At 53.1% G+C, this 24,481-nt stretch overlaps 1 protein-coding gene and 1 long non-coding RNA gene across 2 annotated transcripts in view; one reads left to right on the forward strand and one right to left on the reverse strand.

Moving 5' to 3' along the window:
• Positions 1 to 3,615: 3,615 nt before the first annotated feature.
• On the reverse strand, positions 3,616 to 5,722 carry POU3F1 (POU class 3 homeobox 1). Its single transcript, XM_063105600.1, has one exon. The coding sequence runs from the start codon at positions 5,720 to 5,722 to the stop codon at positions 4,370 to 4,372; it is 1,353 nt and encodes a 450-aa protein (XP_062961670.1). The 3' UTR covers positions 3,616 to 4,369.
• Positions 5,723 to 6,505: 783 nt separating this feature from the next.
• Positions 6,506 to 24,481, forward strand: part of LOC134383709 (uncharacterized) — a 64,017-nt gene continuing 46,041 nt past the window's right edge. The window contains exon 1 of the long non-coding RNA XR_010024205.1: positions 6,506 to 6,567. This is a non-coding gene — a long non-coding RNA (uncharacterized LOC134383709). The remainder of the gene's footprint in view (positions 6,568 to 24,481) is intronic.

A 24,481-nucleotide genomic window follows, 5' to 3' on the forward strand; every position in this document is an offset into this window, starting at 1 on the left:
TATAAATGTCCGTTGGGATTCAGAGCAGGGTACCTTCTGGGTTTACCTTGATGACCACAGGTGACCAGGAGGGCCACTTACCTTCCTTCCTTCTGGTGTTGGCCCAGTCCCACCCTGCAAATGTTCTTCCAGCTCCAAGCATTAGCAGTGTGACATGGATTTTCTTTTTCCCCCTCCTACTTCTGGCATCAGCTATCAATTTGCACAAACACTGGCACACAAATTTGCACACAAATTCTTACATCAACATGCAGAGGTTCACATAGGGTGAGTGAAGTTCTCCCTAATTACCAGAATCTGTGGCTGCATGATCATAGAAGATAATTCTCTTCAAGTGAGAAGGGAAGGTAGATGGGATCAGAAAATTCCAAATTTTCTAGGGAAAGCTGGGCTTCCTTGAAGTCGAAGCTAGGGACATGTACTTCTTCTCTTCGACGAAAGGAAGTCTGAGACTCTCAGGAGCAAGCAGGTAGATACACATATACATGCGATGGAGAAACTGCAGTCCAGTCCACAGCTGACTGTGCCTTTTCTAAACTCTATGCTGTCCAGGGGGTAAGACTCCAGGGGAAAATATTTTTCTCCCTATGGTTTTCTCCTTATAAAGTCAAATGTGCTGAAGTTCCTACTCTCATCCCAGGCTGGAGTCTGGGGGAAGAAGCCCTGGGGCTTTCTGTGACCAGGGGTTTGCTTACTGGGTAGCTAACCCAGGCTGGTGTCCCATTAAGCAAAATCCTTACAAAGTGGAAGATTTTCTACTATCCCTTTTTCCACTTTTTTTATTCTACTTCTCAGCTGCTGCTGGTTCTTGGGAGGCTGCATTGTTTTGCTGATTTTGAGTTGCTTGCTTAAATAATAAACCCACCCTCTTGTACAGGATTAAGCAGACAATTAGGAAATCAATCAATCAATTGGGGTCAGCTGCAGGCAGAAGCCAGTGAAAGGCCCTGTCTTCCCCATCGCCCTTTCCAACCTTAAAGCCTGCTGAGGCTCTGGGCCACGCAGGCTACGGGAGCTCTGAGCTTCGTTTACTTCCATTTCAGGGCCCCAAGGCTGAGACAAATCCAGAAATGGAGAAATAAGGAGGGAGTAGGGAGGAGTGTGGGATGGCTTCAAAGTTTTGTATTTAGTGGAGCAGAAGATGAGAAGCTGAGGAAAGATGGTCAGTGGCTCCTGGCTGTGCCATCACCCCCAGCCAGTAAGTTCCCAGCCTCCTCTTCAAGAAGTACAAGGAGGCTTGCCAGTGTGGGGAATGGCTGGGACAGGGGTGCCAATTATAGGGCTATTCTCTCACTAAGCTGAACTGAAAGAGGGGGGAGAAAAAGCAGAGTGAGAGGCTGTGCCTTTGAAAACCACGGCAGCCTTTGTACTTACAGAAACAATTCTCTCCAAGGTTGAGGGGCAGAGCCCAGAAAATCACCAGGAACTCTTAGCATGGCACAGTCATCCTGAGGCCCCAGCTTGGTCCAGGGACCACCAACTTGGGAGCCTGGGAACACAGTCATCCTGAGGCCCCAGCTTGGTCCAGGGACCACCAACTTGGGAGCCTGGGAACACTTCTCTAGACATCCCTGATGCCACTGGCTAGAGCCAAGGCCTCTCACAGGTTTGGATTTGGGGAACTTCTCTGGAAGGAGGGACCTCACATACACCCTTACTAGGGACACAGCTTTCTCCCCAGCAAAGAGATTGTGCCTTCAAGCTTTGGCTCCATGAAGGGTAAGAGAAACCTTGTGTGGTTTCTCCTGAGAAAAGACCTGCATCTATGGAGGAAACATGAAGAGCTGTTTTTTCAGCATTTTAAAGAGGAGTTGCATTAAAAGACAACACAAGATCTTGACTGGGACAGAGGTAGTCTTGGGCTTTGGATCTGGAACTCATATCTGCTCCCAGCAATCCCTACTCCCAGAGGGGATTGAAGGCTTGAGAGGGAAATGTCTGAGAATGTCTATGCTCTCCCAACAGGTCCCAGTGGTTGAGTCCTCCCTTCACCTTCCCATAGGCATATGCATCACTCCCTGCAGGTGGAGGAGGGGGAGGTTCTAGGGTGCCCACCCGTAGAAAGATGTCACTTCTTTCTGGTGGCACAGTTGTTTGAGGCCCCACCATTCCCCAAGAGAAGCCGGGGCGGGTGGTTTGTTTGCAGAGAAGTAGGACCAGCTTTGCCCAAGCAAATAAGCAGGGCTCCCTCCCTAGACTGACTCAGCTCATGCAGGACCACTGAATAGACCTCTAAGCTGTTAGAACTCCCAGTGGATCTGGTGGGCTTGGGCACCATTTGTTTGCAGGTGAAGATCCATTTGGGGCAGAATGGTAGGGCTGACGAGGCTTACAGTTACCCCAGGACTTGGAATGGTGAAGATGGCCTGAACCCCATACATGGAGTGCAAAGTGAAACTAAAGTTGGGGGGGTGGAGTGTTGAGTGGGGGATACAGAGATTCTAGGCTGGTGGTTCAGGTCAGGTTTCTTCCTTGGCCAAGAAGAGCAGTTGAGTTGTGCTTGAGGAATGGCTGATCCAAATTCCGTGTGGTGTCTGTGGTTCACTGTCCCAGGCCCTGTGTTTGGTCTCAGGAGAGTCTGTTTATAGGAGGGGGACAAAAGGCAGCTTCATCTTTCCTAAACTGACACACCTGAGTTAGGAGCCCAACTGTTGCCCAAGTAACATGGAATCCTGATACTGGGCTGCAGGGTCTGCGTGGTCACTCTTCCAAGATCTCTCTCAGCAAGGCCAGAACTTTAGGGGAGGTGAGGTAGGGCATCCCATCACTCCACCTGAAAACAGACCCAGCCCTAGCAGTAAAGAGGACAGGACACAGCCCTGGCGTACATGTTTATGTGAGTAATAAAATATTTACTATAACATAAATATAAAGGGAACTTCCCAGTCTACATTATTATTATTTTTTGCAATAAAGATACAAAGAGAACGCACCAAAACATTGTTCCAAAAAATAATAAAAATAAAATAACAAAATTTAAATTCAAACCGTAACAAACAGAAGAAGAAATGGATAAGGGGGAAGCTCCAAACACATCCAGAAAATAAATAGAGATGGGTCAGAAATCCAGAAATCATATTAAAATATCTTTTTCAGATTAGTCGGTGTACAAAATCCTTTAGGATGGGAAGGGAGGGCAACCCGGAAAACCAAAAATAAAAACCAAGCACAAAATGTTTGTTCTCCCCACCAACGTTTACATATCTCACATATTTACAAGGTTCCCACCTTACCCCAAACTTGGGGAATTTCTCTCCTGGCCTCCCCCAGCATCCCGCATCCCGGGGGTGGGGGCTGCAGGGAATCAGGCAGAAGGTTCTCAGGGAACGGCTTATTTCTACAGCTGGTTAAAAAATATCTCCAACTTTTTCAAGTTTCGTTTCTTATGGCCAGGAGGGCAGGGCTCCGCGGGGAGCTGAGGCCCCGCTGTGCGGTGGTCCGTCTGCAGCCGGGCAGAAGCCCCTTCCCATTCGGATGTGCGTGGGAGCGCAGACCCCTCCGGTGTGGCCGGGAACCGAGCCGGAGCTCGGATAGGGCGAAACGAAAAATGAACACTCAAATTTTTTTTGTTAGTTTTTGTGGGTTTTTTGTTTTTGTTTTTGTTTTGCTTTTGGGGGGGGGGGAGGGTAGGGGAAGATAAGGGGAAAAATAAATTAGGCTAGATTAAAGCTTTGGCTATTTCCTGCTTTTATACACAGACGCGGCTCTTGCGACCTCCCCTCCGGGGCCCGGATAAATACAGTATACAGCGATTTAAATTAAGGGCGCGGGCGGAGTTACAAGGACCCCAGGAGCCGAGAGGCTCCACGAATAAATAAAAACCGTAAAAAACCAAGCCCGGAGAAAGGGGAAGGGGTGACGGTGGTGGGGCGCATCCTTATGGGAGAGAAGAGGCGTGGAGTGAATAAAGTGACAGCCCCCACCCTTGACCCGCAAGCTCGGGAGTCTGCGCTGGGGAGAGGGGATGGGGATCTCTCCTCTCGTCGTCCTCTCTCCCGGGGAATCCCTAACCCCGCACCGCGTTACCTGTCGCTGTGGGGAGGCCGCTGCCGGGATCCGGCCCCGAACAGCCCGAGGGGCAGGGGCGGGGGTCGTCGAGGGGACAGGGCAGAGAGCAGGCGGCGGGCAGGATGCCCGTGGTGAGTCGGCGAGTTCCGGATCTTCGCTCCTCTCTCCCGAGGCTCGGGCGACGCAGCCTATCGGCCGTCTTCGCCGCTCGCCAGAGAGGGTCGTCCGGGTGTTTGGTTTTGTTCGAAAGTTTCTGGGCTTTTGTAAAATCCAAAGCAACCGAACAAAAAGAGTCCAGGCCGCGCGGGCGGTCTGCGCGTCCGCGCCTCGCCGCGCGCTGGCGGGGGCCCAGCCCGCGGGGTCACTGCACCGAGCCGGGCAGTGTGTGGTGGTGGTGGTGGTGCAGCGCGGCCGGCGGGGGCGGAGGGGGCGCCGAGGGAGGCGACGCGCCGCCCCCGCCCGGCCCCAGCTCCCCAGGCGCGTATACGTCGTCCATGGGCGGGTGGCCCGCGCCGGCCGCGGGGGTCATGCGCTTCTCCTTCTGCCGCCGGTTGCAGAACCAGACGCGCACTACCTCCTTCTCCAGCTGCAGGCTGTCGGCCAGGCCCGTGATCTCGTGCGCCGAGGGCTTGGGGCACTTGAGAAAGTGGCTCTCGAGCGCGCCTTTGACTCCCACCTCGATGGACGTGCGCTTCTTGCGCTTGCGGCCCTGCGCCGCGATCTTGTCCAGGTTGGTGGGGCTGCCGCTGGACGAGTCGGTCTCCTCCAGCCACTTGTTGAGCAGCGGCTTGAGCTTGCACATGTTCTTGAAGCTCAGCTGCAGGGCCTCAAAGCGGCAGATCGTGGTCTGAGAGAACACGTTACCGTAGAGCGTGCCCAGCGCCAGCCCCACGTCGGCCTGCGTGAAGCCCAGCTTGATGCGCCGCTGCTTGAACTGCTTGGCGAACTGCTCCAGGTCGTCAGAGCTGGGCGCATCCTCGTCCGAGTGCTCGCCCACCGACGAACCGCCGCCGCCCGCCCCGGGGTGCAGGTGCGCCGCCGCCGCGTGCAGGCCGCCGGCGTGTGCATGTCCGTGTGCGTGTCCGTGGGCGCCCAGGTGCGGCGGCGGCGACGGCTCCAGCTGCGCCTCGTGGCCGTCCTCGTGCAGCGCGTGGTGCAGGCCCGGCCCCGCGCCGCCGCCGCCCGCCGCCAGCATCCCGGCCAGGCCGCCGCCGCCACCCCCCGGGTAGGCCGCCTGCGCGTACAGCCCGAGCGGCTGGGGCTGGTGGCCCCCGCCGGCCCCGGGCGACGGCGACATCGCCGGGCCCAAGTGGTGCGCCGTGCCGCCCTGCGCCCATGCTGCGCCCGCGTGGGCTGCCCCCTGGTGCACCAAGCGCGCGTGGAAACCGCCGCCGCCGCCGTCGTCGGCTCGGCCGGTGCCACCGCCACCCGCCTTGCCGTGTTCCAGGTGCGGGCCGCCGGCCCAGTCGCCGCCGCCGCCTCCTCCCGTGGGTAGCCACTGGGGGTGCGCTAGGCCCACGGGGTGGCCCGCGCCCGCGCCCAGCCACTCGTGGTGCATCAGCTTCTGCACTTCGCGGTAAGCGGCTCCCGCGTGTAGCCTCTCGGCGGCGGCGGCCGCCGCCGCCGCCGCCGCGGCGTCCGGGTGCATAAGCGGCCCCGTGCCCCCGGCTCCGCCGCCGGGGCCCCGCGGCAAGTACTGCGCGGTGGTGGCCATGCCGCCCCGCGCCCCGCCGCCGCCGCCGCTCTGCTCCGTCTGCGGGCCCCGCCGCCGCGCTCCGCCGGCTTAAAGGCCCGACCCGCTCGGCGCTCCGGAGCCCCACCCCACCCGCCGCCCATTGGCTGCCCGCGGAGCCGCCTCCCGCCCCCCGGTCTCGGCCCCCGCCCCCCGTGCCCGCCTGCCGCCTGGCCCGGCCACCCCGAGCTCGCCATTGGGTTTCGCTCCTGGGGTCCCGCGTGCCGACCGTGCTGATTGGCCGCTGGGGCTTCATTCACGGCCCCCCTGCTGTCCGCGTACACACTCACGCCCCGGGGGCGCGGCCGCCACGTGGGGAGTGGCGCGGGGGTGGCGCTGGGACCGCACCCCCTCTCGTCCTGCTGCGTGGGCCTGCTTTCCCTCAGCGCGGGATAGTCCGAGCCCGGCCGGTCCCACACTCCACGCGAGCTGAATTCCCGCCCGCATCCCGCAAGGGCGGCCAGAGGCGGCAGCGGGGATTGCGGGCTCCGGGAGGCGCTCGGGCGCCGAGAAGCGGCTCAGCCCCGCGCTGCTCCCTCCGCAGTGCCGCGGCCGGCGGGCCGGGATTCCCGCGGGTCTCAGCGGCTGCGAGCGCGAGGCGGCGCGGGTTCCTGGCTCGGTTCCGGCGCGGCTGCTCACCTCGCCCGCCTCGCCTCCCGCGGCTTCCAGCGTGCACGGAGCGTTCCACTGCGCGCCTCCCGGGCCTGGTTTTCCCTCTTCTCCCTTTAGCCCTCACGCCGCAACTCTGTCTACCTCTGCGGCCCTGGGAGAGCGTCGGGCGCGAGCAGAGTCGAACTGACACGGGCTTCACGCCTCGCGCGGGCCAGGTGAGTACCGCGCGGGGGCCTCGGGGGCGGCAGCAGTTCTACCCGGAGCTCCTGTAACCCGGCCGCGTCCCGGGATTCCGGAATGAGAGGACCTCAAGGTGGTGACTCTGGCTCCGAGTAAAACATCGCTGGAAGGGGTGATGGACCCTGGGCACAGGGTATCCGTCCCGCACCGTTGCAGCCTTCTCACTCCTTTCCTCCACCCCCTCCTCGCAGTTTGAATGGCGCATTGGCTCTGGTCAGGGCGAGGTCACGCTCCAGCGAAACTTGCTCTAGGAGGGGAGTGGATGGACTCCGGGAAGGGCAACTGGCACTTCAGAGATCCAGCGTGCAGGCCGGGAGCTGTCCAGCCTCTCACGGAGCCCTGGGCTGGAGCTTGCCGGCATTTGCCTGGGGCTGCTGACAAGGAAATCGAGACTGAGGAGGCCACGCTGGAAAGGTGGGCTGTGGAATTCGGCTTCCTTCACATGCTCCCAGCTCTTTAAGGACTCCCCGAAGGATCCTGAGTGGAGTCAGACCTCCCTGCAGCTCCTCGGTGCCTCTTTACCCCACATTGGGCTCCAGGCTGAGTGGAGTGAACTGTAGCCTCTCCCTCTTCCCCACACTGAGGCTTGGGTCTCAGGGAGTCTTCCAGTTGCCAGTTCCACCTCTTTTTTCTCCCTGATGTTGCCTCAAACGGACTCATAGATTCCAGGGACCTGGGGTCCCAGATCACAGAACTGAGCTGGGGGCCTAGCTAGGGCCCTGCTGGGCAACCTTTCCAGCAAGGCCTCCTTAATCTTGATTTCCTTTTCAGCAGCCCCAGGCAAATGCTGGATAACTCCAGCCCAGGGCTCCATGCGAGGCTGGACAGCTCCTGGCCTGCACACTGGATTTCTGAGGTGCTTGTTGCCCAGCTCTGAGTCCATCCCACTCCCCTCCTAGACTGTGGAATAAAGCCTCAATGTGTGAAGAAAGGGCATAGGGGCTGGGATGGCAGCTGCAGTGGGGATGATCCGGGGTGGCTGGGATAGAGTTGACAGTGATGAGGTTGCCCTGGGCACAGGCTGTGCTCATCTGGGCCCTGAATGCCCTAGGACCAGCCTCCGGTTATCTCCCAAGGGAAGGAGTGAGACAGGGCATGGTCCTTGTCTGGCCATTGGCCACTGTTATGAGAAGTCTGTTTAGGTTCCACCCTAGCTGTAAGAGCTGTGATAGAGCCCTGTGTGTGAACCCAGCTAGGGATGCTGGGCTTTCCTGGACTCTGGCCCAGGAAGTGGTCACCTTGAGGCAGGTGAGGCAGCCCAGGTCCTCCTAGTCCACTTGCTTTTCTGGTCCCTCTCCCAGGCCTAGGAGGTAGGACCGAGGCTGGAAATCCCACAGTGAAGTCTCTTCTTATACCATTCCTGACCAGGCCTGTGTGACATCAAAGCTTGGGCTTCCAACCTGGAGCTTCCGCTATCATCCCAGCAAAAATAACTCTGGTCCAGTCTCTCTAGCTGTTGGGTTTCCTTCCTGTAAATTGGCTCGCTATGTCAAGTCAGGTAGTGGTATGAGACAATGGGAGTGAAAAGCTCTCAGAAAGGACTTTTATTCTGCTTGTTCCTATTGTTGCTGTCCAGTGAGTGGGCAAGGTACTCCCCTCTCTAACTAAATCTGAGCTTTCTCATCTGGAGAGTGGGATTGTGGAGGTTTGGAACAATTGACCTCTCAGGCCACTCAGGCCCTTCCAGCTCTGATGGTCTGTGATTCTATAAATCTGTCCCAGTTCTGTTGGTGGAAGGGAAATGTCTGGACAGTGGGTAGGTGTTGTGATGTCTAGCCTTTGGAACTGCCACTGAGGCTTGAAGAGCAATGACCAATGAATATGCTGCTTTACAAAGTGCTTTCCATCACCGATTTACTTGTGCCTCTCAGCCCTGTGAGAGAGCACTGAGACTATTATCCTCATTGCATAGATGAGGGAACTGAGACTCGTCCAAGGGCACAGGACCTGTGAGTTCCCATTCGTCACCATTCTCCCCTTTGCTGTGGAATGGGGGAGGGGGCCTGTGGAGGCTGCAGCTTTAGCCATCACAGCAGAGAGAGACTGTTTCCCTATCTCTGGTAGCTCTCTGGGGGACAGGCCAGGGCCTGCTGGGGCTCTCAAAGCTGTGTTCCTAGGTCTGTGCTGAATTGAGGGGTGTCTGCAGTAAAACAATAGCTGGGCTCCTGGGTTACCAGCTTGTCACCCAAAAAATCTGTTTCAATCCCATCACCCATATTAGTAGCCCTGTGACTTGCCTCTTGGAGCATCAGTTTCTTCATCTTAAAATGGGGACAGTAGTGCCTGCTTCTCAGGATTGCTCTAAGGCTCCAAGGATGTAATAAGACATGTAATTTAGGTGCCTTTTAAATGTTAGATGCTGCCCTGAGGTGAGCAGCAGCGTAAACTAGGGAAGATAAAATCCCTTTGTTGGCTTTGGAAATTTTAGACCCTCTACAGTGATATGGATTTGGTCTCGAGTTAAAATTTTCCTGTGTTTGAGAGTTAAGTTTCTCCCAGGAAGTCGTGACATCCTCTTCACTCTTATTCCTGGAGATTCCGTGGGACACAGGGCTGTGACAGGCCACTGGCAGAGACACCTGCAGCCAAACAGCCCCTCTCTCCAGGAGCATTACCTTCACAGACTCTGGGGAGAACTTAGGACCCCAGACCCACAACACGTAGACACAGAAGTCAGGTGCCCACCTGACCCATGCAGACAGAATGGTGCCGACATGCAAAGAGATGTGCATTTACACACATACGCACACACGACACACAGATACAAATGTGCAATTCAGCACAGGGACAAACATACAGACTCATAATAGGGACATGTGGATTCACATCATTAGGCCAAATATTCCTAGTCACACAAAGCAAAACCCAGTGATAAATACAGGCCTGTGTCTAAACAGGAGAACCCTCACATGGGCTGAAATAAGCTCAAGTGGGCATTCCGCCAGTGACACAGAGATGTGTGAGACCTGCAGGCCCTTGGGCTCACAAATGTGGAGACCCTCAGCTGGCATGCTGATTCACACACAGGCGCACCTTTGTATTCACACATGTGGGCACACAGTGCCGTCCATGCACACCCTCCCACCCATATGCACAAATACAAAGGCCCACTGCACACACATCACGTAGACACACAGACATATGCACCCAGATTCACACAAGGGATCAGGAAGCAGAGGAAGGGGCTGTGCCCAGCCTAGAGTTTAGTCCATGTGGTTTGGCAGCATCGCTAGTCCCAAGGAGACAGGGAAGTCCTTTCTTTTCATATTCTTTTCCACTCTCCTTGTCTGTGGAGGGCAGCTCCCAGCCAGGCCGCCGCCAGTCTCAGAGGCTCCTGGGCCTCCCTCCCCAGCAGGGTCCCTGCCCAGCCCGCCCCCAGGCAGGAGCTGTGCAGGCTTTCCCAGAGTGGAGCGGCCTCCTCTAGGCTCTGGAGTGTGACCGAGCGCCTGCTCATTTGACACAGGTCACTGAGCCTCCAGCAGATGGGGCCCTCACTGTGGGGGGTCTCTGAGCCCGAGGGGCTGCAGGGAGTGTGGGGGAGGAGGGTCTGCAGGGAGGAACGGCAGCTACACAAGCCCCAGCCCCATATACTCTCTCTGCAAAGCCCCAGGTAACAGACACAAACCTCCACCCTGGGAAACTCAGACACAGCCTCTCTAACACAACCACACTCACGAGGCTGTTGCCATCAGCACCCTGGTGGCCACATATGCGCTGTAATATTCCAGGCACACATCCCAAATGGAGGAACCTACACAATGGCACACTGAGCACAGATTTGGGAAGGAAAAAGAGGCACAGTCTTGCTTAGCATCTCCTGGAGGAAGCTGGGTCTGGCTGCTTTTCCCGTTTGGTCTCTGAGCCCCAGTCAATCAGTTGGTTAGGAGTCCAGGATGTGCTGAGAGCGGATGCAGCTGTGGACCCCAGGCCTTTTCAGTGCTGGGGGAAGACAGGCTCCAGGACACTCTGCCTGCATTCCTTGCAAGCCAGGAAGGCTGAGAAGAGGCCAAGAGAGGAGAGATGGGGCCCAAGGGGAGGGCTGCCGAAGGAGCCCTTCCATGTGCACGGGCATTGAGTCTTTGTCTGAGGCTGGCTGGGCTGGGGCAGCACTCACAGCCCACTTCCTCTTCCTTCTGCCAGTCTTCTCCTCATGCCCTAGACCTTGCATTTTCAGACTGCCTGGCTTGGGAGTCAAGGGTCCCATCTTGGCCCTGACTCAGGCCTGTTGTATAACACTGGCCCAGTCTCAGCCTCCTAATCTCTGTGACCCTCTGTATCTTCATCTGTAAGCTGCGCAGGATAGTCTCTGTTGGATAGCTTGAGAGGGTGGAAACTTAGGAAAGGAAAGCACAGCTTGGTTTTCTCCCCGGGTGTCTGGGGTGAGTAAGAGGCTGTGTGAGCAGGAGTGGAATCTGTTGGCTCCTCCAACCAGTTCTTGCTAAAGGGTGTTGGAAGTGACCACACCCACTGGGGTTTGCTGCCCTGCTCTTCTAAGCTAGTCTGGCAGGGTCCAGACTGTCAGATTCCTAGTCTTGGGAGGTGGTAGTAGTGGGGTGCCAGGGTTATCTTGTCTACCCGCTGCCTCTGTGCAGGTGGGCGCCAGCTGGACAGATTTGTGGTGCTCACCACCATCCTAAAAGTCTTCCCACATGGGATGTGATCTCTGTTTTGTGCTCTCAAGCCCCTGCTCTTTCCCTCTAGACTCAGCCCTTCCAGGTATCCCGTACTTCTTCTGTCCTTCCTGTGCTCCCTAGATCCTAGGACAGAGGCGGAAAGTGGTAGAAGGGACCTTGCTACCTTTGGCAGAGGAGAAAGAAGCAGTCTCACTTATTTGATCTCAGATTCCCACTCTCTGTCTTGGTGAAGGGAAGGAGGGATGGAAAGTGAAATATTTCTTTGGGATGAAGCTTTTCTTGCATTTCCTCCCCTGCCTAACTCCTTAGGCCTATGGGGGTGTCCTCCCAGTGTATCAATAGCATATTCAAATTAGGGGTGATCAATTGCTCTTGAAATTTACTTTCATTTTTAGCAGAACGGCAGCCTCTGAGCTGGCGTTAATGCCCACAATCCAGTTATGCAGAACACGCTCTCTGCAAATCGGTAAATCATTAGTGGGGATTAATCACTCTGAAAGGCTGGGGCTGGGTTTTAGTTTCTTTCTTTCTTTTTAAAAAACACACTTTTTATCTGGATGGCTGCAAAATTCACCAGCATAGGGTGGGGTGGGAGCAGAGTGATAATTTAAGCCCTTGTCACCATCCTTAAAAGAGTGAGATTCCTTCCTGGGCCTGGGGTTGACTTTGTGGTCCAACTGAAGGTTGGAGGTGGGCAGCTTGGGTGGGGTGGAAGAGAGGGAGGGGAGTTCTCTTGCATTTGTGTATGGCTTGGTGTGCTTGTATATATGGTGACTGTGAGTTAACATGCTTGCATGAATTTGTGTGTTTATATTTTATAGATGCCCATAAGTATTTGTGTGTTTGTGTTAGGGTGCCTGTTTTGTATTAATGTATATGCATTAGTGTTCATAATCAGGTCAGACAGTGCTTCCATTTGAGAGTGTTTTTTTTTCTTTTTTGCAGCTGGCCAGTATGGGGATCTGAACCCGTGACCTTGGTGTTATAAGGCTGTGCTCTAACCAACTGAGCTAACTGGCCAGCCCTATGTGAGAGTGGTTTTAATGTTCTTTTATGTTTTGGGGATACTGTTTTATTGTGTGTGTGAGTACATCCCCCTGTGTGGGAGACCATACCTCACCTTCAGCCTCAGGGTAGCTCTTGAATCCCCACCAGCACCTGCTGGGGGGCGTGGCTCAAGGGTCATTTACATATTCATGAGCCGGCTGCCTTGGTGCGGGGAGCTTCCCTCTTGAAGGACTCAGTCTGAGCTCAGTGGGAAGTCTCTCAGGCCAGAGGGGGAGGTCAGGCTCTCACTGTTAACACTTCTCACTCCCTCATCCCAGGTATACAGTGGCTGTCTCCTCCACCCACAGCCCAGGAACATCCAACACCCCACAGCTCCTGGAACCTGATTTCTGCACAGTCATAGTACAGACAGCTGTAGCTTCCTGATGGGAGCTGTGTGGCCGTGAAGGGGGAAGCTTTTTCCTTCCAGGTCCCCAATACCCCTGTGAGGGCTGTTGGGAAGGAAGGACATTCTTCCAGCCAGGACCAAGCTGATGAATGGGACCTTGTCCCCACTCATGTTCACACTGGGCCAGTTTCCTTATCCCTTTCTTTCTCCTTAACTTAATGCAGCCCAGCTTTGGAGTAGTAATTACCTTCAAATGATCCAGTAATGACATTCCCCGGGTATTGGGCAAAGTGTATGTATATGGGGATGAGGTCACAGGACTTTCCCTTCCCCTCCAGTCCTACACTGTGGGGTTTAAGGTGAGATTTAGTGAGCCTGGTCCTTATATCAATGCACTCTTTCCTCTAATCCGCTCAGCCCCCTTTTCCCCTACAGAGTCAGCTCAGATAGCCTGGACATCACTGTCTGCCACTCCATAGATGGCAAGGGTGCCATGTGCCCCTGTACATGTGCCTCATTCATAGACCCACTGTATGTCCCTCCCTCCCCTCCATGCAGTAGCCTAGGCTGGAGTCAGGGGGAGGAATAGAATGATACAGCTCCTGGGCTTTTACAGGTTGGGGGGGTGTCTGGGGAGAGTTGGCTGGACTCAGCGCTGACCTTTCTTAGCTTTCTTGGGGGTAGCAGGTGTAGGGTAAAAGTAGCAAAGGAGGATTTAGAAATTATATTTTCCCAGGGACCTCTCAGCATTTTTATATAACTCTGGTGGCAGACATCTGTCTGAGTTTAGGGTAGCATCTGCCTGGGCTAGAGACAACATCTGTTTGAGGCTGGGACACCTGGCTGAGCCCAGAACATTATCTGGCCCCGGGACAGCTTCTGTCTGAGCTTAGGACATGTGTCTGAACCTGGCACAACATCTGTCTGAGCCTGGTACAACATCTTCCTGGCCTGGGGCAATGTCTGTTTGAGCCCTGGACATGTGTCTGACTTGGGGATGTCAGCTGGGCCTGGAATAATACCTGTCTGAGCCTGGGGATGGACTTGTCATTGCAGATAAAATCACCCCCGAGTCTCAACTTTGGTTTGTGGCTGAGAACAGAGTATGTGTAGGGCTTACGTACCTGCTCTCTTTTCTACCAGGGAAGGGTTCTTAGGAGGAGTGCCTCAGTTTACCTTCAATTGTACACCCATTGGCCTGGTTGCTCTGGACACCTCAAGGGATGGCCAAAGCCTCCAGTGGCCTCAGGAAACCAAAGCTATAAGAAAGTATCAGGGGAGTGATAGATTATAAAATCTAGTGACTGGTCTAAGATGATCTCCCTTTCTCCAGTCCCCCATCCAGGTTGTTGAGTCAAAACGTGGTGTTCCCACTAAGATATACCCTGGACATGTCACTTGGCTCCTGAGAAGCCTTCCATTGCTCCCTGTAATGTACATCATCAGGTCCCCGGTCCCTGGTGATCCTACCCCTGCCAACACTCTGAACCCAGCAACACTGATCTCTGTTCCCTCAAACACACCTGGTCCTCCCATGACTCCTTATCTTTGCACACACAATTCCTTTTCCTTGGGATGCCCTTTCTCCCTGCTTCATGTCCTTCAAGTTGCAGCTAAAGGTCACCAGCTCTGGGAAGTTTCCCTGTCTCTACTAAGCTGTGCTTCCACAGTCCCTCAGTGACTTAGCATTTACAGGCTTGTGTTGTCATTAACTCTGTGTGTGACTGTCTCTCCCACTGGCTCTTTTTCATCTCTGTCCCTCCCCCAGCACCCAACTCAATTCCTGGTCTACATTAGGCACCAGTAAAGAATGCCTGTTGAATGATCACGTGGTTGTGCCACTGTGATCTCATTTCCTCATTTTCTTAAATGGGGGTGAAGGGGACACTGTAGACACTGGCTTTTAGTCTCAGAAGAAGAGGGCTTCAGAGAAGAGGGTGTATCTCCTTATTCCTACTTGGTTGATTGACTGTAGCCAAAGCGGGTAATGAACCCAGAGTGCCCTGGACAAGAGCCTTTTGGGGCCTGGTCCTGCCCAATGTACTTTATCCATGACCAAGAGGAAGATGCATAGGATGGTGACATTTGATACATTTGGTGCTGACAAGAGCAGGGAGGAGCAGCGAAGGTCAAGGGCAGCAACAAATCCAGACATAATAGCCTCTCTGTGGGCCGTGGGGATGGGACTAAGTCTAATAAGGAGGACTGTGTTTGGGTGTATTAGTCCATTTCTGTTGCTTATGACAGAAGACTTGAAACTGGGTGATTTATAAAGGAAACAAAATTTGTTTCTTACAATTTGGGAGGATGGGAAGTCCAAGGGACACATCTGGTGAGGGCCTTCTCGGTGGGTAGTGACTCTCTATAGTAATGTAGGGTGTTACATGGTGAATGGCTGAGCAAGAAAAGTGACCTCCTCACTTGCTCTCCTTTTAAAGCCATCAGAACCACGCCCATTATGCCCCCCCATTAATCACTGGATTAATCCATTCATGAGGGTACAGTCCTCACAATCTAATCACCTCCTGGAGGCCCCACATTTCAATTACCATAATAGGATTTCCCACCCTCTTAATACTGTTAACGGTGGAGATTAAGTTTCTAGTACATGAACCTTTGGGGGACACGTTTCACCCATAGCACTGGGCAAATGTCAGGACCTTTACTTGGGTCCAAACCCAGCTCCCTGAGGGAGATTGGGAGAACAGAGGCCTAGCTCAGCTTGTATGGAAAAGTTACAGAATTCCTAGGTTTGCTTGTTCTGCTGGAGAGGGAAAGTCACATAAAGTGTTATCAATATAAACATTGTGTCCAGAGCAAATGGCGCTCACTGATCAGGCCTACCTGGCACCTGGCCAGGTTTACAGGGACACTGATCCCCAGGAGAGTGTATGGGAGGGAGGCCAGAGTAGGGAGGGGGGGCAGCACTATGAGGAGGTAGCTGAGAAGTGAATGATCTGGGGACATGGTCTCTGCCTTTGTGGCTTTCATTCCATCAAAGAGGAGTATCTTTATTGTTGTTTGCTGGAGATAAATGCAGTACAGGCTCATTTGTAAACATTTTTTACATCTGAAGTATTTGAAATAGAAAGTGGGAATCCTCCATTAACCTCTCTGCCTCAACCCTTGTAACTACTCATATTGGCCATATCTTTCCAGAACTTTTTTGTAAGGATGCACATTATTTAATAATAATAGTTAAGATTTATTGAGTGCTTACTATGTGCAGAAATAGCGCTCAATGCCTCTACCTGGACTTACACATTGCATCCTCACAAAAACATTTCGAGTTAGGTGCAACTATTATTCCCATTTTACAGATGGAAAAACTGAGGCTCAGAGAGTTGAACTAACTTGTCAAGGTTATCCAGGTAGTGATCTACATCTATATTTATATCTACATATCTATATTTATGGATATGTTGTGTATAGATATAGATAGACATTAATATTACTTTTTGACAGTAGATAGAACCACAGTAATATGGTGTTTTGTAACTTTAAAAAAAATTAACGATATACTGAGGATATGTATGTACATATGTGTCTATCTGTCCATCCATCTATCAATCATCTATCTATTTATCTATCATCTATCTTTTTATACATCACACACCTTACCCTTTTGAATGGCTGTATTGTATTCATTGGTGGCGACGTACTGTAGTTTAAACAATCCACCTGATGGACACTTAGATTGCAGCTTCTCCCTGGGTGTGTGCAGGGCTGTCCTGGGGCCCAGGGAGAAGAAAAGCTCTGTGTGACCCCAGGGATCAGAGTTCAGATCAAGCTGTGGACATTTCAGGGAGCCAGCATTTGGGTTCGACTTTCTAAGGGACCACCTTATCACAGAGTGAGCTCCCTGACTCTAGAAGAGTTTAAGTAAAAGCAGAGTAGCTTTTCTCAGGAATGCTGCAGGAAGATTTTTGTATTAGGCAGTGGTTTGTGGGGAGGGCTGGGTGCAGCCTAGTGGAGGGAGCACTAGTCTTATGGTCAGGAGGCCTCTAGCTCTTAGCAAATTTCCCAGAGCTCCAATCTCCCCATCTGTAAAATGAAAATAGAGTACCACAGTAGTTCAGATCATGGGCTTGGAGCCAGGCAGACCTGATTTTGAGGACAGGCTCTGCCTTTTACTGGCTGTGTGACCATGAACAGTTTTCTTAAACTTGCTCTAAGTTATAGTTTCATCAGCTTTAACACAGGAATAAAAATAGCTTGTCCTTTCATGTCAACTAATATTTTTGGTTACCAGTTTTGGGCCAGGCATTGGGGGTACAACAGTGAAAAAGACAGACAGGACCCCTGTCCTTGGGAAACATACATTCTAGGAGAGGAGGGCAGAGAATCAGGCAGTAAACAAGTAAACAAATCCACAAACAAGATAACTACAGATTGTAGGAAGAGTTATGAAGGGACCTTAGTGGGTGATATGATGGAGTTGCTGGAGGAGCCTGGGTTCAGTGGTTGAGAAAGGTCTCTCTGAGGATGGGAAGTTTGAGCTGAGACTTGCAGGATGAGAGGGACCAGTCATTCTGAGAGCTATAGAGAAAGTCTTTCTGGCAGAGAAGACAGCAAGGGCACCAGAGTATCCTGGTGTGTCCAAGGAACAGTAGGAGGCTTGTATTGCTGGAACAGAGTGGCAGAGGAAGAGCAGCTGGAGCTGAGATCCATGAGGAAGGCGAGGCCGGATCTAGTGGGGCCTTGTAGACAGTGGCTGGGAGTCTGACATCTACTAAGGGCAAATTCCTACCTCTTAGGGTTGTCAGGAGGATTTAGTGAGATATGTGTGGTATCTTGGTTCAGGTTTCTCCAGAAGCAGACCTGAGATTAAGATTCAAATGCATGCAGAAAAGTTATTCCAGAAAACACTGGTAGGGAGTGGGCAGGCAAGACAGGGAAGGGAGGGAAGCCAACAGAGCGAGGCTCATGGACCATGTTGCAAGTTACCACTGTAGGCAGCTGGTTCACTGAGGACCACTGGGTGTGCCAGTGTTGAACACACACCTGAGAGTTATGCCACTTGATAGTTGAGGGAGCTGGGCCGTTTATATACCAACACAGCAATTATTCTGGGAGTGTAAGTGGGGATTAATTCTCCAGCACTTCAGGCCTGCCTTGGGAGGGCAGAGCAGGCTCCTGGAGACCAGAAGAAGCCCTCAGGCAAAGATGCAGCTGCAGGCAGTTGGAAGTCAGGCTGGAGTACACAGAAATGGTAGGGCCTGGAGGGATGGGGGTGGAGCACCAGCACTATCTGCTACGCATGGGAAGCTTGTGGTATAGGAAAAACCAATAAATGAGAGTAATTATTGCTCTTATTGTTATTATTAATGGTAGTTATACTAATGATTATTGTTACTATGGTGAGGGTTAGATTAGGTTATATTAATAATGTTAGCTCACATATATTGGGTGCTTACTAGGTGCCTGTTGCCATTCTAAGCACTTTACATGTTATCTCATTTAATACCTGTAGTAGCTAGAGTGTAGGAGAATGCGTGGCCTGTAGTAGGCAATCAATAAGTGGTGGAAGTTCTAGAATCTCAGATGATGACTCTAGGATTGTTCTAGAATCACAGATGGTGATTCGGATTGTTCTGCAGACCCCTAGATGCTGTTGGGGCTCTTGTCCCAGCCCTCCTAAGCTGCAGGCAACCTCCCCGTGCCTTGAGATACTGACTCAGCAGTGAAAGATGTAAATTCCTACCTTGGTTTGCATATGATTTGCACATATTTATTTATGAGTGTCTTTTTGATTAATGTCAAAGTGTCTCTGTGATTTTTCTGCCAGGCTTCAGGGCCTTGCAGAGGGCATGGCTAGAGTGGACTTGGTTGCAGGCTCTGAGTGTGCATGTGGAGGGCTGATGGGTGGAGTGAGAGTGACAGCCGTGGGTAGGTGGTTGGCAGCCGCAGAGTGAGTTGTTGGCAGACCGGAGCCTGGGTTTCTGGAGTGGCTGATTTGGGTAGCTGGTGTGAATGGAGGATGTTTGTCAGCATGTGGCAGGTCCAGCTAAAGGACTGGGGGCAGGGGCAGGGCTCCAGGCACTGGGGCGAGTGACTGGTGGGCCCATAGGAGGCCATGGTCTTGGAGAAGGCAGGGTGCTAGCCAAATTTTCTGGGTAGGAACTCAGGCCAGGGAGCCAGGACAGGATCTGGGGTCTGGGATAGGTCTCATGGTTGTGGGAAGGGCTTCTAAACAAGGCAGAAGCTCAGAGTCAGGGAGGGTCCTCTCTCCAGAGCACTCTCCTGCTGGTGCTGCCCAGGACAGGAATCCCCTGCTCAGATGCTCTGGGAGAGGGAGTGCTCTCTGTAGTCAAGGCCTGGAACAGGAATTGGGAAAACCTGCCAATCAGCAAGAATTTTCTCTGTGCCGGCAGTGCCCAGCCCTGTGCCTGGAACTGTGGGGAAGATCAGTCCCAGCCTGCAAACCTTGGCAGGGGAGCCAGTGAGATAAAGAGATAAGGGCAGGCCCCGACCTTGAATGAGGGCTTCGTGCCTGGCACTGTATTGTGCTTACATCCATTATCTCCTTTAATCCTTACAAGAGCCCAGAGAGGCAGTGGCTGTCTTACCTTCTCATTGCAGAGGAGGAAGCAGAGACTCAGAGAGCTGCAGTAACTTGCCCATGGTCACACAGCAAGTGAGTGGAGGAGTCCAGATTTGATCCCAGCTCTGTTTCATTCCAGAGCCTGAGCACTTAGCCAGTTTATTCTGCCTCATATAAAATAAAGTATAAAATAAGGATAACACCTACCTTGTTTAGTTGTTGCGAGGGTTAGATGAGCTCAAGTGTGTAGAGAGCTTAGCACAGTGGCTGGCACACAGTAAGTGCTCAATAAAATATGTTTTTTGAAAGTATACAGCAAGTATTCTCAAGTCCTGGTCCATTGGAATCTACTGATTTCATGGTACCATGTTTCTTGCCAAGACTGGGAGAGTGGGTGGTTGGGGACAGAGCATGACCTCCTTTGTGGGTTGGGTGAGCACTTGTCATGTACAGATACTGACGGCCATCAGCATATGGGTGGGACCATCTACCAGGCCAGAGCCCCTGTCAACTCAAGTCCTAACCTTGAGTAGTGTGGGGACACTGAGGTTGTCTAGTCAGGATTGTCTGAGTGTGTGTGTGTGTGTGTGTGTGTGTGTGTGTGTGTGTGTGTGTGTGCATGTGTGCATGTGTGCACGCATGCATGTGCATGTGAACTTGGTGAGTGTCCTTGACTGGGAAAGGAGAGACAACTTTGGGAAGGGGGGAGCTCTACCAGCAGGCAATGGTCAGGGCTCTTTTTTATTTCTGACTACAGAAATCTGAATCAAGTGAGGGAGTGAACATGTGAAAATGTGTGGGAAATCCCTCCTGGCAGTGAGAACAGCAAGTGCAAAGGCCCTGGGGTGGGAATGAGCTTAACATATACATCTTCCACAGTAGCTGTAGGGACTACACTGACTCCTGTCCTCCAGTGTTTGAAGTAGAGGAACTAAGTGGGAGCAGAATTCATTCATTCATTCATTCAACAAATATTTAGTGCCCGCTTTGTGCCTGGCACCATTCTAGGTGCTGATGCTTACGCTAATTGACTGCTTACTGTTTCTAAGCACTTTACATATATTACCTCATTTAATCTTCACCACACCCCAATAAGTTGGGGAAGCTGGGGAGACAGTTGGTCTTCCTCTGAGTCTCCCAGTTTCTTTCCATCTTCCTTCCAGCTCGGGCAACCAGTGTCGGCCACCCAGAATGACCAAGATCCCCACAATGGGTGAGGTGGGGTGGTTCTGAGAACATTACTGCTCCAGTGTCTTTCCTGTCCTGGCTGGGTCCTGCCCAGGATCAGGCCCAGAGCCTCCTGGAAGCCATCCAGTAGACTGAAGCAGGAGAGGGTGGGGTGCCATCCAGCCAGGCCTGCCTCAGAACCTTCTCTCCCCAGGGGACTCCCAGTCATATCCTCCCTGTCCCCTCTCTATCACTCAATTCTTGGCCCCCCTCCAGCCCCTCTGCATAACTTAAGCCCTGCCCTCTGGGCTCCGCTCAGGTGCCAAGTCTCAGCTCAGGGCTGAGGCTCTGGTAGGGAGAAAAGAAAATTCCATACCTGTTTTCTGATGGGACTGTCCCAAGACACTCCCTGTGGCTTCACTTACTCTGCTAGAGGCAGCAAGGGGGGTGTGTGGCTCACTCTGTTCTTCTCTTAAGATGATCAGCTCAGAAGGCCTCAGCCAGGGTGGGCTTCTCACTTCCTTACTACCCACCTGTGCCTGTGCACCTGGCCTATGCCTGTGACCTGGGCTCCTCACCTTCTGGAAGAAAAGGGGCAGAGAAGGGTTAATAGAAAATTGCTCAAAATTTCTATTGGATTTTGGCACTCAATCACTCTTTGGTGAATAAATAAACCTGGCAAAGGGGGTTTTCTGGGTAGGATGAAGGAAAAGGAAGGTCTTATATGGTGGGCTGTGCTAACCTGGAAACCATGACTCCAAGTGTCTTCCCATCTGTCCATCCATCCCTCCATCCATCCATCTGTCTATCCATCCAGCCAGCCAGCCGCTGACTGAGTGCCTGATGCAGCCACCAGCTCGCTTATGCTTATTGAGTGAATGTGTTGGGGAGCTGGTCAGTGTTTATATTTTGTGTATTTTCTCTCCTCACTTGGATTGTAGAGAAGCTCTTTGTGAAGTGGGGTTCCCCCTGTCTCTATAGAGCCAAGAGTAAGGGCGCTGTCTTGGCTGTGGGGTTGGCAGCTTCTGCCCAACTTGGGCACTGTGCAGGACCAGGCTAGTGGGGAATCTTGTGTGCTGCTCCCACCCCTGCAGCACCACGACTGTGACCGTCACTCCCAGCTGTGGAGGATGCCAGGGTGGTCGCCAGGTGGGCAGGCCCAGGGCCTTGCATTGCTCTGGAGTGGGGCCTTACTGCCTGGCAGCCTGCCATGTGCTGTTGCAGGGGTTGCTGGCCCCTTGCCAGCACCCAGCTTTTGGAGCGATCAAGTTGTGTTGCCACAGAGCCACTCCACAATACTGCAGTAAACAAACAGGCTGGGACTCCGGGCCTGGGCACCAGGAATGGTTGGGGTAGCTGCTATCTTGGCAGGAGCAGGAGCTGAGTCGGGGGGCAGAGGGATGGATGGGCGAGTTCTGAACCAAGCTGATGCCCACCTAGTCTGCCCTCCTCCCTGCCCAGGTCCCAGACCTGGCTTGGATGGCAAATGCGGGGCAGCAAACGGGCTGGGCTCCAGGCTGCCTTAGCTGGAGATGAAGCTGCAGAGTGGCCATAGGCAAAGACCCAAATCAACACAGAGATAGAGATAGAGATTGAAGCCAGGGGTGGGGATGGGGTGCGGGGGGTATGGTGGGGGGGGAGAGAGGAGAAAGGCAGTCAGAAGATCAGGTGAGAGAGGGAAGATTCAAGAACTGAGAAGAGAAGGAGAGAAGGGTCAGGGTAGGAGAGTCCAGGGCAAGGGAAGGAAACCAGGAGTGGTGGGCTCAGGGGAACAGGTCTTCCGAAGGCGGGTAGTGTGGAGAGTAATAATGGCTTAAGAGTAGCCCCCTCCTATGTTGATAGCACCCTACAGTGAACAAAACTTTTCCACTTGCTTGAACTCGTTCTAGCTTCACAGTAGCCTGGCTGAGATGGGATTGGAGCTCTCCTGTCCCGCAGGTTGGGGCAGGGATGTGCTCCCGCTGTTGGGAGCAGTGGAATCTGTAACTGGAGCCTGAGGACTGGCCATGAGGTGGGACCTGCAGGGTGGGGGTGGTAAGTGGTTTAGAGACAGTGCCCCAGCTGGGCCTGAGTCCCCCAGGGGCTGGGACTTCCTCAGCTGTGTTCCAGAGGCCAGGACGGGCATTGCTGGCTGGTGCTTGGTGTTCCTGTCACCATGACATGGTTGCTCCTCTTCCTGGGAGGACGTTGTCCGATCAGGACGCCTCTCTCTGCTGTCCCGGCTGCCTGGCTGTAGCGGATGCTGTGGCGCGGGCTCAGCCTCCCCTCCAGATCTGAGGCACTCACTCCTCGCTTCTGGAGTGTGGGCTGCTGATGACGTGCAGCTGAATCCATCTCAGGGACTTGCTTTTGGTGGAAGTCGGTGGAGAACCTTGCCCAAAGTTGTGCCTCCTCCCTGGGGCAGCCTGTGTCTAATGCTGAGGGAGTGGTGGGGGATGTACAAAGGCCAGGTCCCCTTGCTTCCACCTGGGACACTTGTGAAGGGCTATCCCAGCTCCAGAGCTCCTCATGAGACTGGCTGAGGCCTTTGGTATGACTACATTGCACGTCACTTTCTCCCTGTGCCCAATCCTGCTTCCCTTACCTCCTGTTCTTCCTGAGAATACTATCCCCAGACTCCCCCGTAAGCCTCCTTCATTCCTCTCTCATAGTCTGAAAATATTTCCAGGAATCTGATCTACGGTACTAAACCTAACCATTAGGCCCCAGCCTGCACTCAGCTCAGCTCCCCTCCCCCATCCTTGTTTTCTTCCTAATCCTCATCGCCACGAGGCAGGTGTCTGTGTGTATCCAGGAGAAGTAGGAAGGGGAGGGATGTCCATCCAGCCACCCCCCAGCCTGGGCACAAACCCCCTCCACATTCCCAGGAGAAAAATCACAGGGAACTTGTCCCCTGTGGGTAAGCTCAGAAGAGGCAGGGCCCCAGCGTGCTGCCTGGCACATGGGAGGTGCTCGGCAGGTTTGAGTGGTGATGACTCTGGTGCCTTTCTGCTCCCATCAGAGAGGCAGGAGAGTGTGGTGGTTAAGGAGCCGGACTGCCTGGTTCACATGCCAGCCCTGCAGGTTAGAGCCTGTGTGACCTTGGGCAAGTTGGGTGAAATGAGTTGATCTGTGTCAAAGTACACATAGTGGCTCGTGATTGTTAGCTATTGTAATTGTTACTTTTGTAGTCACAAAATAACACCTGATTGGTGGGACTGTATATCCTACGTCTAATAGAAGGAATTATTTCCTTAGGAGTACAAGGAGTCCTGTGTGTTGTCCTGCATCCCCGTAACCTCATGCAGTACAAGCCCCTCATTTTGCAGACAAGGCAGAGAGGAGTGGCCCAAGGCCATAGGTGCTTCCCGGCTAAGGAAGACCCAGGCCCTGGTGTCCAGTTCCTAAGCTGGGCTCAAGGCTCAATCCTCAGCTGCCCAGGACAAGCCTCTCCTCTCCTCCATCCTTAGGGTCCAGGGCAAGGGGACAGGACATGTCCCAGCAGCCCTGGTGGCATCTGCAGGCAGAGGCTTTGTGCTTGTTCAGGATTGTGTCAGAGGGGACAATTTCTTCAATCTCATACCTTCCCTTCCCCACTTGGTTCTGTTGTGGGGTTCCCGGTGCTGGCCTCCTTGTGTCTCTGAGGGATCAGATGAGAGGTCGCAGTCGGAGTCTGCAGCAGCCAATCATAAATAATAATACCGAACACTAACAGCTGACATTCACCCAGCACTCTCATTACATTCCTACCTCATTTACCCTCACAATGAGCCCATGAAATAGGACTTGTTCCTTCTGCTGCTGCCACTTGACTCTAAGCCCTGCCCCTCCGCACCTGGCAACTGCCTCTCACCTGGTCTTCCTGCTTTCACTCCTGCCCCTCTGGAGCTGCGCTGTCCAAGACAGTAGCCACTAGGAGCTAGTGGACACTTGAAATGTGACTAGGCAAAATCAAGATGTGCTGTGAGTATAAAATATGCACTGGATTTGGAAGACTTGGTATGAAAAAAAGAATGTAAAATCCTCTAATTTTGTTTTAATAGACGACATGTTGAGGTGAAAATATTTGGGGTGAAATAAAATATATTGTTAAAGTTAATTTCACCTGTTTCTTTACTACTTTTGATGTGGCCACTAGAAAATTTTAAATTGTGCATGTGGCTTGAATC

The sequence above is a fragment of the Cynocephalus volans genome, chromosome 8 (assembly GCF_027409185.1).
Source record: "Cynocephalus volans isolate mCynVol1 chromosome 8, mCynVol1.pri, whole genome shotgun sequence".
Lineage (NCBI taxonomy): Eukaryota > Metazoa > Chordata > Mammalia > Dermoptera > Cynocephalidae > Cynocephalus > Cynocephalus volans.

Coding starts and splice junctions, on each gene's coding strand:
- POU3F1 (XM_063105600.1), bottom strand. CDS start 5,722: ATGGCCACCACCGCGCAGTACTTGCCGCGGGGCCCCGGCGGCGGAGCC.